This window comes from Curcuma longa, chromosome 1 (genome assembly GCF_044706935.1).
Source record: "Curcuma longa cultivar G26 ecotype Majalengka, Jawa Barat chromosome 1, ITB_CL_G26_1.1, whole genome shotgun sequence".
Taxonomy (NCBI): Eukaryota; Viridiplantae; Streptophyta; class Magnoliopsida; order Zingiberales; family Zingiberaceae; genus Curcuma; species Curcuma longa.
The window spans coordinates 27103876-27120660 of NC_133861.1; the positions used below are offsets into that span (position 1 = coordinate 27103876).

The window sequence follows — 16785 nt, forward strand, 5'->3', positions numbered from 1 at the left end:
TTGATGTTGCTCGTTGGGTGTTAATCCGGATGACAGAGCAGCCTTGCTCTGATACCACTTGTTGGATCTCTTGGACACCGGCTAGAGAGGGGGGGTGTGAATAGCCGTCCACACTTTTCGCTTTTCTTCCTTCGTCTTCGTTAACGCAGCGGAATGAACAATCAGAAACACGAAGACTGAAGATCAGCACGCTAACACAGGTGATTTACGAGGTTCGGAGATGATGCTCCTACTCCTCGGCGTGTCCGTAAGGTGGACGATCCCTCGATCTTTCGGCAGATCAGACCCCGATAAATATCGGCTATAATCTTCTCCTTCTCGGTGGAGGAACCTCTCCACAGAATGTCTCAAAGATACAAGGATAAGCACAAGACAAGGAGAATACAGTGAATCAAAGATCGGACAACAGAGACAACAAGAACCGCTTGCTGCTCAGCCTGTTCCTCCAAACACAGGACGTTGCTCTAGACAGAGCCAACAAGAACAGCTAGCAGCACAAGCCTGTTCCTCCAAACACAGGACGTTGCTCTTGTTTCCTCTTCTTCGATTCACGATCAGGCTCTCGTAAGATTGGCAATGTCGCTTCTGAGCTCTCAAGGATGATCAATAGTAAAGGCGTGAGAAGTGAGTCAAAGCTCTCCTCAGCGCTGCTTCTCGCTTCTCTTATAGCCTCTGCTTGGTTCTTGTGCCCAACGGATCCCTGCACTGTTCTGACACCAGCTGCCGTCCGTTGTCACAGAACTCCCCCTGCAGAAGAGACAGCTCAAAAGCCCGCCTTGGAACTCTCACCATCCATTTGAATTTCCCTCCATAACCTGTCCTGTATATCTGCACACTCAAAAGCAGCATTAAAAACATTCCAGCACAAGGACATAGTATAAGGATGGATAAAACATTAAAGTCCAGGTCACGAGCAAAGCTACCAAAGCTTTCTCGGACCAAACAGGAGACCGGGCCACCAAGGCCCTCCTCCTGGAATCAAGAGACCGAGCCACCAAGGCCCTCCTCTTGAGGAATCAGGAGACCGAGCCACCAAGGCCCTCCTCCTGAGATCGAGCTACCAAAGCTCACGGTCCCGAGCCGAGCTACCAAAGCTCTCCCGGACCATCCGGCCATTCGCACCAAGCTCCCGGCCACTCAGGTTCTGAGCCACCAAGGCTCCCTGAAATCGAGCTACCAAAGCTCACGGTCCCGAGCCGAGCTACCAAAGCTCTCCCGGACCATCCGGCCATTCGCACCAAGCTCCCGGCCACTCAGGTTCTGAGCCACCAAGGCTCCCTGAAATCGAGCTACCAAAGCTCACGGTCCCGAGCCGAGCTACCAAAGCTCTCCCGGACCATCCGGCCATTCGCACCAAGCTCCCGGCCAATCCGGTCCTGAGCCACCAAGGCTCCTCCTGGACCATCTCGGAGACGAGCTACAAAAGCTCTCTCCATTCTCCCACGAGCACCAAGTTCTCGGCCTTCGGTCCTGAGCCACCAAGACTCCTCCTGGACCACTCCGGAGACGAGCTACCAAAGCTCTCTCCATTCGCCCACGAGCACCAAGCTCCCGGCTATCACAGTCCTGAGCCACCAAGGCTTCTTATCTCTCGGCCAAGGGCAATACCTTCCCGGCTTCACCTCTCCCGATCAGATAATCACTTTCCCGGGCAAGATCTTACATCTCCCGGGCAAGATCTCACTTCTCCGGTTAAGACACTCTCCTCCGGACGAAGTCAGACTATCCAAGCATTCTCCCGGACAAACTTCTCTCGGCTTTGTTTCTCCCGGCCAAACATCTCTTTACCCGGCCAAACGTCTCTCGACGAAGTTAATCTCCTTGCCGGGCAAGATCTTACTTCTCCCGTGCAAAAACTTATTTCTCCCGGTCAAGTTCCCGGGCAATACGAACTCGCTACAACAAAGACGGATCTGGTGATCGACCAGCTGGTCGATCACGATAAGGCTGATCGACCAGCTGGTCGATCAGGCTGGTCGACCAGCTGGTCGATCAGAGCAGTCTGATCGACCAGCTGGTCGATCAGACTTGGCTGATCGACCAGCTGGTCGATCAGCAGTTGGTTCCAGCCATTGTTTTCTTCCCTTTCTCCACTTCTCCCGATCACTTTGCTTCTTTCTCGGCCATTGTTCTTTCCTCACCTATCCATACTTTTAGACCTCTCTCGGACAACCTTATTTCCCGGGCAGTCCAGCTTCTCTCTCCCGGCCAAGGTAAGCTTCGCACATTCTCCCGGCCAGTGAAACCTTCTCCCGGCTTCACTTCTCTTCTCTCGGCCAAAACCTTCTCTCGACGAAGTTAATCTCCTTGCCGGGCACGATCTTACTTCTCCCGGGCAAAAACTTATTTCTCCCGGTCAAGTTCCCGTGTCAAGTTTGTTGCTGGCCGGCATCTTCCCGGCCAACATTACTGCTTCTCTCTTCCGGGCTTTCTCGGCTTCTCCCCTCATTTCTCTCTTCTTCACTTTGCCCGGCCAAGCTATTCTTCTTCCCGGTTATATTTTTCCGATCAAGACAACCTTCTTCCCGGGTAAACTTGATACTTTCCCGGCCATGATACTATTTTCCCGGGCAATATCTTCTCGGCTAAGAGCAGTGTCTCCCGGCTAAGAAAACACGATAACACAGGACCTGATCGACCCCGTGGTCGATCAAAGCATCGCGTGGTCGATCAGCTGATCGGGCTGATCGACCAGCAGGTCGATCACTGATCGACCAAAGCCGGCTGGTCGATCAACTGATCGACCAAAGCAAGCTTGGTCGATCAGGTGGTTCAAGACGTTCCTTTTTTTTTATTTTTGGTAAGCCATGCAACCTTTAATTAATGCACGTTAATTAACGTTTTTGCATTAACGTTTTTAATTAACGCCATTCAACGTTTCCATGCATGCACGTTAATTAACGTTTTTAATTAATGCATGTTTTAATTAATCCTTTAATTAATTAATGTATTTAATTAATGCATGCTTTAATTAATTAATACAACCTTTAATTAATTAAAGTATTTAATTAATGCATGTTGGTAAAGACTTCATTAATCAAGGGGTTTCGGCTATTCCGGGTAAACTTTAACTCGTCTAGCCCAACTAGCCCGGGTAAGACTAAACTTAAATCTTTTGTATTTAACCTGACATTACTTGTCAAACAACAAAACAGACTCAAGTCTGACCAGACTCAAATCTGACCGGGTCAGACTGCATCAACAGTCTGATCTATTCTTTCTATCACAAGTGATGACAAGTCAGCTAGTCATGTAAGAACAAATTATGCTCGTGTTTAGAATTTTCCTTGCTGTTTTTTAAAACTTTTTCCCATTGTCCTGTAAGTTCACACACACACACACAAATTTACAGTTGGTAGAAAATGAATAAATTTGTTTTTTAAGTGATCTAATTGCCTCTTTGTTCTCTGTTACATAATCAACTTCCTGCTTTTGGTTACTTGCTGCACTATTCTGCTCTGCAATTCAGTTTTTCATAGTTTCTCTTGTTTTCCCAAGTTGTAAGTTGCAATTTGCATGGACATTTGTACTTGCAGGGATTTCAACGGTTGAAGAAGCTCTGCCCAACAGCAAGACAACTCCCTGCAGTACCATCCGGATCTAATCGATCTATAACAGTAGATGATTCTACATCAGCCGGTCATGTAACAAAACACAAGCGTTCTTCAAGCCAGGCTTCTCGTGGATTGGTGCTATCAGAATCCTCCAAATTCATGAGTGATTACTGTTTCCCATGCCTTCTGAAGTATCGCAGCGAAGAAAGCCGTAGCTAAACCAATGCAGTAATTTCAAATTCTAATCAAAGCTTCTGCTCCAGCAAAGAGTCAGCCACCATATGAATCTACTAACACCCTGGAGCATATCATTCACATGATTGATTTTTTTTTTGTGCAGACGTCCAAAGGAAGGATATGGCACGATTGATTTTGATTATTCTCAACCACAAAATTGTATTCTGTGTTGGGTTGGGTCAAAAACTATCATCTGCTAATATTCCCATTTACTTTTATTCTTTTATGTGACTTAGCAGTCCCCATGACACATCTGTACCAGTGTAATTTTGTTAATAGAGTCGCTGAAGATTGTTGATAAATCAAGGATTTTGATAGCATGATTGATTTTCGTTTCCAAAAAGCTAATGAATCAGCGTTTAAAGACTCCGATGGATACCCCAATAAAACTATTGTAGTGTATTGATATTGAAGTCCAAATTTAGCTGATGCTCTGAAGAACATGATCCATTTTGATGCATATGCGTGTTGTGAATAATACGTGTAGAGAAAATCTGTAATGAATATGAGACACAGATATATAGATAACCATTTAGATGAGTATGAATCAGATAAGAATAGTATTAAACAAGGAAATTGCATATATGTGCTGTTCGTGGAGAACCATTGATGTATCTATGAAATAGAACCTAATACCTATCACTGCCCATCGGCTTGAGAAGTCCTACCAGTGGCACCTGAAAGTAACCATTCCAACTTGGAATTATTGAACATGCTCATTGTAGCAAGAAAAAGTAGTGTCACTCTAATTAAGAAGAAAACACGCGGAAGTTGTCATTGTTCTTAGCATACCACAACAACCATTCCAACTTGGAATTATTGAACATGCTCATTGTAGCAAGAAAAAGTATTGTCACTCTAATTAAGAAGAAAACACGCGGAAGTTGCCATTGTTCTTAGCAGACCACAACATAAAATTCCATAATGTAACATGTTACAGTAATGATGCACGACAACTACCAATACATGGTTCAAACAAGTGTTCGAGAGCTTGCGAAAAGAAAAGGCTGGAATTTTATCACATCATGATCCATCTTGAGACTGAGGTTGCAACTTACGCGACCAGGATCTGTCTTTAGCCATAGGTGGTAGCTGCAGATTAGACACAGAAAAGCAAGTTGAATTAGATCGAGTATTGTAAAATGGAAGTGGCAGTTTAGCTATTCTTTCATTAGTTTTGATAAAAGATTTTTGACGACATTCCCGGACATACCATTTACCATGACAACTGGAGAAGGAGAGATCAAATAAAGTAAGAGGCAAACAATATGTTTTCAGAATTTAATTTTATTTTAGGTCTAAATTGCCTAAAATAAAACAATATGTTTTACAGAATTTAATTTTATTTGATAGACAGATTATATACCTAATTTCAAGCCCAAGAGATGCTTGAGATTCAAGCAAGGCTCAAGCTTGGCATGCCCCAAACTGATCAATCCAAACCACTCTGATGATCATATATATATAATCTATGTATGAATGTGCACATATGACTGTCAGGAACTAAGAATGGTTTATTTTGGCTATTAACAAAATTGTTACGATTGGATAATATGAAAATGAAGCAATTTGGATAAAAATAAATGAGAAAGTGGGCAAACCAAAATACAAAAGCAATTACATAGTTAAACATCAATTAGCTACGTCAACATATCTAACAAGGATAATTGCAGATAGAATAACCAAATTAATAAAACATGATACACCAACTTAAATAACCTATATCTACTATACGAACATGCAGAGGGAAGAATTAGATTGGTAAAGAAATGTACTTTACCTTTTTTGCTCTTGTTTAAAGGTTAACACGAAGCTAAAATGCAAACAAAAAAGTTCATTAAGCACATTGAAGAAAAAAAACAAAGTTTATCACACCAATAACTCAAATAGAATAATTCAAATATAATTTCAAGTTCAACACACCATTTACAATAACTTAGATAAATCACACTTACAATAATTTAGATATAATCAATATTTACAAGATAACATTCCCCAACAACTTGAAATAACATATCTAAACATCACTACTCATTTGTAGAGAATCTAATTAGTTGCAACAAATGATACAACTAGCATAGAGTCAACAACAGATAATAATTAGTATCAAAACCCAAGCAATGTATAAGATGCAAAATACTGTATTAAACCCAAGCAATGTATAAGATGCATCCAATAAAGTCCTGAAACAAACAATAGCAAGAACCTTTCTATTTGTTTATCCTATTTTATCTTTCCAGAGGGAGGGTCCAACCAGTTAGTTATAAATATATCTCAGACAAAAACATCCAGATCCTTTTGTGTTCTTCATAGAAAAATATCCCAGATCTTCCTACAATTTACTTCATAGCAATAATCCAACTATCCAAGATCATCAAATATCACAAAGATGAACCATATCCAGCAATGCATCATTTCAGGAGAAGAGGTGAGCAGGGAGAAGAGACCAAAGGCACGAGAGCAGGGGCGCGGCGGCGCGGCAGTGTCTTGAGGCGAGCAGGGAGAAGAGACCAAAGGCACGAGAGCGAGGTTGCGGTGGCGAGGGGAGAAGAGAGCAGGGGGAGAAGAGAGGCGGCTAGCCGGTAATCGCGAGCAAGGGGAGAAGAGAGTAGGGGGAGAAGAGAGGTCGCGAGCGAGCCGGGAATCGCGAGCGAGCGAGGGGAGAAGAGAGCAGGGGGAGAAGAGAGGTCTGCTTTTCCTGGCCACGAGAGGTCGCGAGGGGAGAAAGAATCGAAGAGAGCGGCGGCGAGCAGGGTTGCGAGCGGCTGAGAGCGAGGGGAGGAAGAATCGGGGGTTAGGGCTCGCTCTGTCTGCTTTTCTTGGCCACGCGCTCGCGACGAAGCCACGTGGCTTCCACGTCAGCTGTCGCCCACGCGACGCCCAGCAGAAGACGCCCAGCAGAACATCTCCGTATATAACAGTATGATATTATCCACTTTGAATCTAAGTTCTCAAGTGTCATGTCAATAAAGATATCTTCTATGGAGCTTTGCAATTATTTCTTTATTTTTTTTGAGAGCCTCTACATGACTTTATATAGATCATAACTCCGATACCACTTGTATGTGTGATGGAAGTTACATATCTTCATAATGGTATGATATTATCCACTTTGAGTCTAAGCCTTTATAGTTTTATTTTTTGGTTCTATTCAAAAAATCTTATACCCTTATGGAGATATCTTTTATCTTATAATCTTATAATTTTTTCTATATATTTTTAATGTGAAACTTTGATTATATCCCAGTATAATATTGTTGTAATAGTTTAAGCGCCGCCGGAGCATACTTGAGTTGGTTATGACTAAGCAGAGTTGCTAAAGTGGACAAGAGTTGAATCTCGGCAAAGCCGAGGCAATGTCCTCCTTCGTCATAGCCAACTGCAACTTTTCAATTTACCTGTTCACAGATGATCAATTGCTCTAATTGAAGCAGTTTTAATCAAAGATGTTTTAAGCTATTTCGATCAATTGCTTAGTTGCAATAATTTTGATCAAAATTATTCTATATTATAATAGTTTAATTATTTTTTAATCATATTAATTTTGATCAAAATAGATCTAATAGTATTTAATCAAGTTTAATTGATATTTGAGTAATTTTATTTAATATTAAAATAGTTTTTGACTATAATTATTTAGTAATTTTGATCAAAATTATTAAAATAATATTGAAATAACAATATTTTTATGATATAAATATTCTTATGATATTTTTTTTAAAATAGAATGTTTTATCAAATAAATTTTAATTTAGGCTTGATTTTGATTATTTATGAATAAACTATATAATAATTCATTATGAATATTCAATGGTTACAATACAAAACAGATGTGTTATATTTAAAAATGATTATTTAATAATAAAATTAAAAAAAAAAAACACTAATATGTAGACGAAAGTTTCATTGCTTTGTAAAAATGGAATCTAACTAACTCCATAACCATATACGAAAAGATAAATTAAGAAATTACAATTGACCACGATGAAGAAAAATATTATCTCAGTGAAAATTTATTCCAAGGGTAGAAAGTTTCAACTATGTTCCAAAGACAAAAGTTTCATTTCAGTTACGCTCGTGAGGGCTTCAATTTAATTTACAAAAACTATATAGAAAAAACTGATACGATTTAATTCAATTTTGGCTTGAATCTAATCGACTATTTTATTAATAATTTTAAACCTAGAATTAATTAACACATCAGAAAATTAATTAACACATCAGAAAATTAATACACACAATCACTCCAGCGACTCCACACAATCGGTTTCACGACTATTTGTGAAGAGGTAAATCGAGAAATTATAATTGACCACGATGGAGGAGGGTATTATCTCGGCTTCATAACTTTTGTCATCTTCTGTAAATTTGTTCGGTCATAACCAACTCAGATATGTCCCAAGAGCAGAAAGTTTCATTTCTTCTGCAAAAGGTGGAATCTGCCACTTTAGCGGTCTCTCACGATTGACCCCACGATTATCTTTGAGGAGGTAAATCGAGAAACTACGATACAGAAGGGTGTTGCCTGACTTCGCCGGGATTCGAACCTAGAAAGTTTCATTTCAATTACGCCCATGAGGGCTTCAATTTAATTTACAAAAACTATGTAGAAAAAACTGATACGATTTAATTCAATTTGGCCTGAATCTAATCGACTATTTTATTAATAATTTCAAACCTAGAATTAATTAACACATCAGAAAATTAATTAACACGTCAGAAAATTAATACAATATTAATTTGTGAAAAATTCTGTTGGTAACAAGTAGTTTTTACAATAATTATAATAGTTATCAAATGGTGGCATATTTTCTTTTGGCCCCCTAAACTTTGTGTAATAACTCCTCCTTTCTAAGTTTCAGAAATGCTTTCCAAAAGCGAGTCGGGCGACAAGGTAAACTCGAACGAGTGCGTGAACTGGCCGGACGGCGCGGAATTCGCCACCGACGAATTCTCCCCGGCGGCGAACGTTTCGAACTCCGGCGCGAAGTACATCGGCACGGGCCGCTTGGGAGGAAGCACCGGCAAGGGAGCCTCGAAGCTGAGCGCGCTAATCACCTGCTTGATGGATGGCCGCAGAGACGAGTCAGGGTGCGCGCACCACAGTCCCACCACCATCAGGCTCTCGATCTGCCTCTCCTCGAAGTCCCCCTCAAGCCTCTCATCCACCGCTTCCAAGATCTTCCCCCTTCCGTAGAGATTCCAAACCCATTCCGCCAATCTCGTCTTGCTCTGCTGCTCGTTCGGCTCGATCGTCCGTCTCCCGCACGCGATCTCGAGCGCCACAATGCCGAAGCTGTAGACGTCCGATTCCTTACTCGCCTTGCCGGTGTAGAAGCACTCCGGCGCCATGTATCCCCTGGTGCCGGCTAGATCCGTGGTCTGCAGGTCGCTGTCGTGGTCGACGAGCCTCGCGAGACCGAAATCGCCGAGCTTGGCGTTGAAAGCTGAGTCCAGCATCACGTTGCTCGGTTTGATGTCGCGGTGCACCACGCATTGCTGCCCCTCCTCGTGCAGATAGAAGAGCGCCGAGGCCAAGCCCATCGCGATCCTGTGCCGCGCCGGCCAGTGTAAAAACTTCGCCTTGCTGTATAGGTAAGAATCGAGACTCCCATTGGGCATCAACTCGTAGACGAGCAAGAACTCGCCTTTGGTGTGGCACCACCCGATGAGCTGCACCAGGTTCCGGTGTCTCAGCCTGCTGATGATCTTGACCTCTGAGATATACTCCTTCCTCCCCTGTTTCGAGCCCTTGGAAATCCTCTTGATCGCCACATCGAGGTTGAAGTCTCCCAAGCATCCTTTGTAAACCAATCCGAAGCCACCCTCTCCGAGCTTCTTCTCTTCTGAGAAATCCTTTGTTGCAAGTGACAGTTCCTGGAAACAGAACCTCTTCGGTCCTCCTTCGCTCTCAACGTCATTAAACTCCACATTTTCCTACAAAAAATATTTATTATGTCAAAGGAGAACTAGATTGTCAAAAGAAGAGTGTCAAAACAAACCAGATTGCATTTCCACATTCATGTTCAAAAGGCTATTCGCTTTAACATTTTCAAACAATGAATTGGATGCTTAAACTTATGAATTGAATTGAAATGACAAGTTGAAGGGCCCTTTAAAAGGGTTTCATCCAAGAATCAAATCTTAGTGTTATCGATCTTATTGACTCATAAGGAAGATGATGCATGATAATCATAGTTTGTCAATCATGCATAAAGAAATATGTCTGTTAATAATAGTCTTTTCAAACCTAAACTTGATGGTGTCTTAAAACTGATGGTAGGATTTGGTAAAGGCATGATTAGATGCAGGTCAAGATAAATTGTGAAATATCAAATATGCATCTAGAAATATTACATTAAAATTTAAACCTTGTGGTAGCTAGGATGAAAATACCTGAAACACCTCTTGAATAAAGGCTTTTATTGCATTCTCACCAGCTTCATCTACATTCTGACCCCAAAAGAATAGATAGTTATGACTGCATGTTAATGATTTTGCTGCCTGTACCAAAATAACCATCATCTCTAAAAGAATGCTATGAGCAGGAAAAAATAATCTGGAAGCACATACCTTCAATGCTAGCCATGCTCCTAGCTCCTTTAAGCAATATACAAACCTTGCATGCAACTTTGAAATCTTTTTAGTCAAGCTTGTCTTTGTTAATGAATCTTGCTTATCAATAGCTCATTGGAATACACAAGTGACTGAGCCCATGGCAAATATTCTAGGAAGCTCACAGGATGAACTTTCTAAATGACGATGGTAGAACTCCTCTCCTACAAACAAAACAGTTAATTCTGAATAGAAATTAAGATTTTGGGAGGTGGATTATTTGTTGATCAAATTCATAATAGAACCTGGTGATCCTTCATAGCACAGTAACTATCCAGGATTTGGAGAAGTATGATCCAACGCCACTAGATTTCTGCTGCAAGCTCGCTAATCGATACTCGAAGCTCGCTATCAAATGACGATGGTAGAACTCCTCTCCTACAAACAAAACAGTTAATTCTGAATAGAAATTAAGATTTTGGGAGGTGGATTATTTGCTGATCAAATTCATAGTAGAACCTGGTGATCCTTCATAGCACAGTAACTATCCAGGATTTGGAGAAGTATGATCCAACGGCACTAGATTTCTGCTGCAAGCTCGCTAATCGATACTCGAAGCTCGCTATCCAGGATTTTTGGTCTTCAACAAGTAGTCCACTGTATCTTCCTCATAGTCCAAGAAGCAACAAGTAAACCCTAAACCCTAAACCCTAATGATGTCAGTGAGGAGAAGACCTTCATTAAGCCACCAGTCGACGCAAGATCTCGACCCTCAGTAGTAGACTGAATACGCTTTCCTCCCTCGCGCGATGCAGAGAGGATCACCGGAGGGCCGAGCCGCCTGCGACCGCGAAGGAGATGCGACGCCGAGCGCGGAGGCGGAGTTGGCAAAGGAGGGTCGACGCCGGCTGCGATGGAGAGAGGATGGCGTCGTCGCTCGAGACGGCTGCTAGGGTTTGAGCGACGGACGACGTGCAGGAGGGCCGACGGTGACGGGGATACAAACTCCGCAGGCCACAAAGGAAGCGGAGCAGAATCGGGAAGGCTTTCGAGCGTAGGAGGCCGATTTTGGGATCTCAGAATCGCCGTGGAGAGCAGACGAGGGAGAGGGAAGCGTGGCGATTTTGAGGTTTGGCCGCGCGATTTGGGAGAGGCGGGATTTTGTAGGGTTTCCTTCGTTTCGGCGGCCACGGTGGACGATGCGGTGGACGATGCACAGTGAAACTTCTCGCCACGTCAGATGTCGCGGACGGATCGCGCAAATCACTCGCGCAGGATATCATATATATATATATATATATATATATATATATATATATATATATATATATATATATATATATAGAGAGGAACTGATATCCTGCGCGACGCATCCCTGCGCTCCCCGTGCGCGACAGCCGACCTCCTTCCGTTCATCGCCGCCGTCGCGCCGCCGTCCGATCACCGCCGGCCATCGGATCCCGGACTCGTTGGAAGCGCAACTCACCGGCGCACATTCCGGCATCGGATTCCGGCCGGATTACGGCCGGAATCCGGCCGGAAATCCGGCCGAAACCGGAATTCCGGCCGTGATTCGACCGGAATCGGCCAACAGTAGCTGTTGGTCGATTTCGGGCCGGATTCCGGCCGAATTCGGCCGGAATCCGACCACCGGACCCGGCGCCGGTGAGTTGCGCATCCATCGCCGCCGGTCCGGTGGCCGGACGGAGGAGCGGCAGCGGCGAGAACGCCGTCGACGCAGAGAAGCTACAGTGATTTTTCGCGATGAACGATCTGGATTTTTCGCGATGAACGGTCGGGATCGCGTGCGCACGGGTCGCGTTTTTTCGTTCGCGCAGGATATCAAACTCGTGTATATATATATATATATATATATATATATATAAAAAATTCATTATGAATATTCAATGGTTACAGTATAAAACGGATGTGTTATATTTTAAAAATGATAATTTAATAATAAAATAAAATAACACTAATGTGCAGATGAAAGTTTCATTTCTCAGTGGCTCTACATGGTCGACCTCACGACAATCTATGAAGAGGTAAATCATGAAACTATAATTGACCATGATGGAGGAGGGTATTGTCTCGATTTTATCGAGATTCGAATCTTTATCCTCTTCTGTAAGTCTGTTCCGTCGTAACCAACTCAACTATATCGCAAAAACAAAAAGTTTCATTTCAGTTACGCCCGCGAGGGCTTCAATTTAATTTACAAAAACTTTGTAGAAAAAACTGATACGATTTAATTTAATTTGGCTTGAATCTAATCGACTATTTTATTAATAATTTTAAACCTAGAATTAATTAACACATCAGAAAATTAATACAATATTAATTTGTGAAAAATTCTGTTGGTAACAAGTAGTTTTTACAATAATTATAATATTTATCAAACGGTGGCATATTTTCTTTTGGCCCCCTAAACTTTGTGTAATAACTCCTCCTTTCTAAGTTTCAGAAATGCTTTCCAAAAGCGAGTCGGGCGACAAGGTAAACTCGAACGAGTGCGTGAACTGGCCGGACGGCGCGGAATTCGCCACCGACGAATTCTCCCCGGCGGCGAACGTTTCGAACTCCGGCGCGAAGTACATCGGCACGGGCCGCTTGGGAGGAAGCACCGGCAAGGGAGCCTCGAAGCTCAGCGCGCTAATCACCTGCTTGATGGATGGCCGCAGAGACGAGTCAGGGTGCGCGCACCACAGTCCCACCACCATCAGGCTCTCGATCTGCCTCTCCTCGAAGTCCCCCTCAAGCCTCTCATCCACCGCTTCCAAGATCTTCCCCCTTCCGTAGAGATTCCAGACCCATTCCGCCAATCTCGTCTTGCTCTGCTGCTCGTTCGGCTCGATCGTCCGTCTCCCGCACGCGATCTCGAGCGCCACAATGCCGAAGCTGTAGACGTCCGATTCCTTACTCGCCTTGCCGGTGTAGAAGCACTCCGGCGCCATGTATCCCCTGGTGCCGGCTAGATCCGTGGTCTGCAGGTCGCTGTCGTGGTCGACGAGCCTCGCGAGACCGAAATCGCCGAGCTTGGCGTTGAAAGCTGAGTCCAGCATCACGTTGCTCGGTTTGATGTCGCGGTGCACCACGCATTGCTGCCCCTCCTCGTGCAGATAGAAGAGCGCCGAGGCCAAGCCCATCGCGATCCTGTGCCGCGCCGGCCAGTGTAAAAACTTCGCCTTGCTGTATAGGTAAGAATCGAGACTCCCATTGGGCATCAACTCGTAGACGAGCAAGAACTCGCCTTTGGTGTGGCACCACCCGATGAGCTGCACCAGGTTCCGGTGTCTCAGCCTGCTGATGATCTTGACCTCTGAGATATACTCCTTCCTCCCCTGTTTCGAGCCCTTGGAAATCCTCTTGATCGCCACATCGAGGTTGAAGTCTCTCAAGCATCCTTTGTAAACCAATCCGAAGCCACCCTCTCCGAGCTTCTTCTCTTCTGAGAAATCCTTTGTTGCAAGTGACAGTTCCTGGAAACAGAACCTCTTCGGTCCTCCTTCGCTCTCAAACTCGTGATCTATATCCTCATCGCAATCCATGTGATTCTTCTTCCTCCTGTTCTTACCACAAATGAAACATATCAAGCATAATGCCACCGTCAAGACCACTCCAATGGTACAACTGATGATGATTATAACCATGTTTTTGTTCTTCTTTGTTTGCAGAGTCGAGTTGAAGGACCATGATAGAATGGTATGCGTCTCAGTGAAGTTACCAGTGGCCGCAGAGAAGCCTACTGTTACAAGTCCTGGTAAGGCCTCTCTCAGATCAACAATGTAACTTATGCTGTAATTGGCACTTGGTGATTGATTTGTCTCTGGATAGGTCAAGAAGAGGCTCAAGTTGTGGGTGATGGAATCATAATTCACCCGTGCATTACCAATTCTGTGTTCTCTGATGCTGCTGTTCCAAAGGACGTATGTTGAAGAGTTGATTGAATTTATGTCGATGCCAAGATGTTCGCCTTTTGGATCCCATTCATTGTTGGTGAAGGTGTCAAACTCCACAGCCACCGTGCTAATGTTTTGGTTGAGGATTGTGGTATTGGAGTAAAGGCCAAGGTAGCCACCTTTAGCAAATAAGGGCAACTTGGCAGGGTATGGTGCGAGAAAGAAGGCAAAGCCATCAGCATAGTTTGTCTCATTGGAGTCGATGATGAAGGAGAATTGTGTGGTGAAGTTAGTGAGTTCTTTTGTATTGTCATTCCAGAGAAGAAGGGGGTCATTATAGGTTATTCTACTAGCGCTTGCCAAATTGGCACCTTCCTTGGTGAGCAGTATGGTGGAGCCATTCGTGACTGCATCACCTTCAAATGTGATCTTTGAAGTATCATTGAAGCTAGGGAAGTTGAAGGAGAGCGAGGTTGCCAAGGGTATGATTATGGACAATAAAACAGGTAAGATCCTTGCTTTGTGCAGAATCATTGCTGAAATTTGAGAAAAAGTAGTTGCCAATTATTCTGCAGTACAAGTTAACATAGAGAATCAGCAACATGGCAAAACCGAATTTCTTTTTCATGATTAGCTTAAGGCAGTTTTATGTGCATAAAACATATGACTGTAAATGCCATTAGAAGTACCAAGAACCACAAAGCAGGCTAGAATATGACTGTAAAAAAGGTTTACAAAGCATGGTTCTTGTTTCACCAACGTATGTCACCATTTTGAAGCAATATTACCAATTACTTACACAGACACAAGGTTGTTACTTAGATACTTGATAAACTTTCAAGAACTATGCTCAGATCAAAGAAAACAAAGAAAGAATAGGAAAGAGAATATAAAAAGACGAAAAGACAGAGAAAAAGAAAAAAGGACCACAAAGGTACATGGCCATAGCACAGATGATTTTATCAATCATGTTCCACTAATGCAAAGTGAAGGGGATAAGCATGCTAGAAGAAAAGCTATTGAAATTTTAATGAGAACATTCAGACAAGAATTATCTGATGTAAACAATTGCAAAATGCTAGAATAACTTTTTGAGACTTCTTAAGGCAGATTAGGTTACCAGTGCTTCTTCATGATTTATCTGAACAAAGTAGAGAAACTGCATCTAGAGCAATTGAGAATTTGATCTTTTACAATCAATTTCTTGATCTAGTTATAGCATATAGGACATACCTTTTGTTGTTCTTCCAAGAGAGAGCCTGCTTCCAAGAAATAGAGAGAGACTGAGAGAGAAACTACTTGGATCGCTAACATACATGTAAGATAGCCCCCAATATTCCACAGTTGGATTTTTATTATTTCTGTCATCTTGCTGATTATTTCAAATGTTCAAAGGCCATCGGCTGACTTGTCCTGAGCTGTGAAGGATTATAATGGTGCAGAGCAGTTGAGAAGATTCCTCTGCTTAGGAGGTTAAGTAGCCTTTGCAGTGTTTACCGTCTTAAGTACATGACTTGTTGAATGTACTTAACTAATCGCTGAGTCCTTGTCTTTCCTAAAGAAGAAAAGTCAGCTTTCTTTATCAAATCAAATGTAGAGGATCATCTACGCTGTTTTAGACAGTTACTTAACTAGTTGTCTGTAATTGCAAAGTTTCTTCCCTGGCCTAGAAGTCCTCTTTTAATTAAGCCAAATGAGGAGAAATTACTTTCTTTATCTTTAAACTATCTTCATGACATGTAAACTTGTTCAATTTGCATCTTTGACCTACAAAGAGCCATCCATTCAGTCACAAACAAAACAAATAGAGGTGTGCATGAAGTCAAGCACGATTTGTGCTATAATCTTAACTCGATCAAATGTTTTCATTGACGGACTCAGTTTAGGATACATGTTTGGTTTAGTTTAGAATTTATATAAGAGAAAAGAACATTTTCCATTGCTTTTACATTTTCTGTATGTGAAATCTTCATTCTTGTAATGTTGGACCACTTGACCTTGATTTTTTTGGTGAGTTCATATTAATTTATGGATTTTCTTTTGTTATTTTGAACAACAAGTCCTGTTTCCATACTGCAACGAAGCTGGTCCATTGAAGGGAAAAACGATAAAAGACTTGCTCATAGGCATGCTACTGAAAGAACAAACCTGTATTTTTAGTAGGTGCATGTTTCATGAGCACATGCATCTAATGCATATCTTTCAAAGTAATACTCTTTTATTTATGTCAAACATGTCTTTGTCGAACAGGAATCTTTGCCTTTTTGATTTGAACACAAAGCACCAAAAAGGATGAGAGTGCATGACAATGACTTACATGTCAATGACTTACATGTCAATATCTCAACAACAAGTGGATAACTGATGTCTCTGTTCTCAGCCAGAAAAAGGCAAGTGGATAATATTAAGGCCATACATGTAAGATAATATCAACTGACTACATCAAAGTCAAGTCAATCTACATGTTTTTTGTGAGTCTATAACCATACACATGATGTAATCAGACAAAAGGATTGGCCATGAGAAGAAGAAGAAAAAGA

The 16785-nt window shown here is 42.5% G+C and overlaps 1 protein-coding gene across 1 annotated transcript; it reads right to left on the reverse strand.

Annotated features, from left to right (window-relative positions):
• Positions 1-8551: 8551 nt before the first annotated feature.
• On the reverse strand, positions 8552-15623 carry LOC141827167 (L-type lectin-domain containing receptor kinase IX.1-like). The gene is made up of 3 exons (XM_074714419.1): positions 15479-15623; positions 12803-14814; positions 8552-9728 (listed from the first exon to the last, which is right to left on the reverse strand). Exons 2-3 carry the CDS (start codon positions 14777-14779, stop codon positions 8643-8645), a joined length of 3063 nt encoding a protein of 1020 aa, XP_074570520.1. The 5' UTR covers positions 14780-14814; positions 15479-15623; the 3' UTR covers positions 8552-8642.
• Positions 15624-16785: the final 1162 nt, after the last annotated feature.

Excerpts from the sequence above, each read along its gene's own strand:
- LOC141827167 (XM_074714419.1), bottom strand. The coding sequence starts at position 14,779 with ATGATTCTGCACAAAGCAAGGATCTTACCTGTTTTATTGTCCATAATC. Across the intron at positions 9,729-12,802 it reads TGGAAAGCATTTCTGAAACT|GAAAATGTGGAGTTTAATGA; the intron begins TAGAAAGGAGGA and ends TATTTTTTGTAG.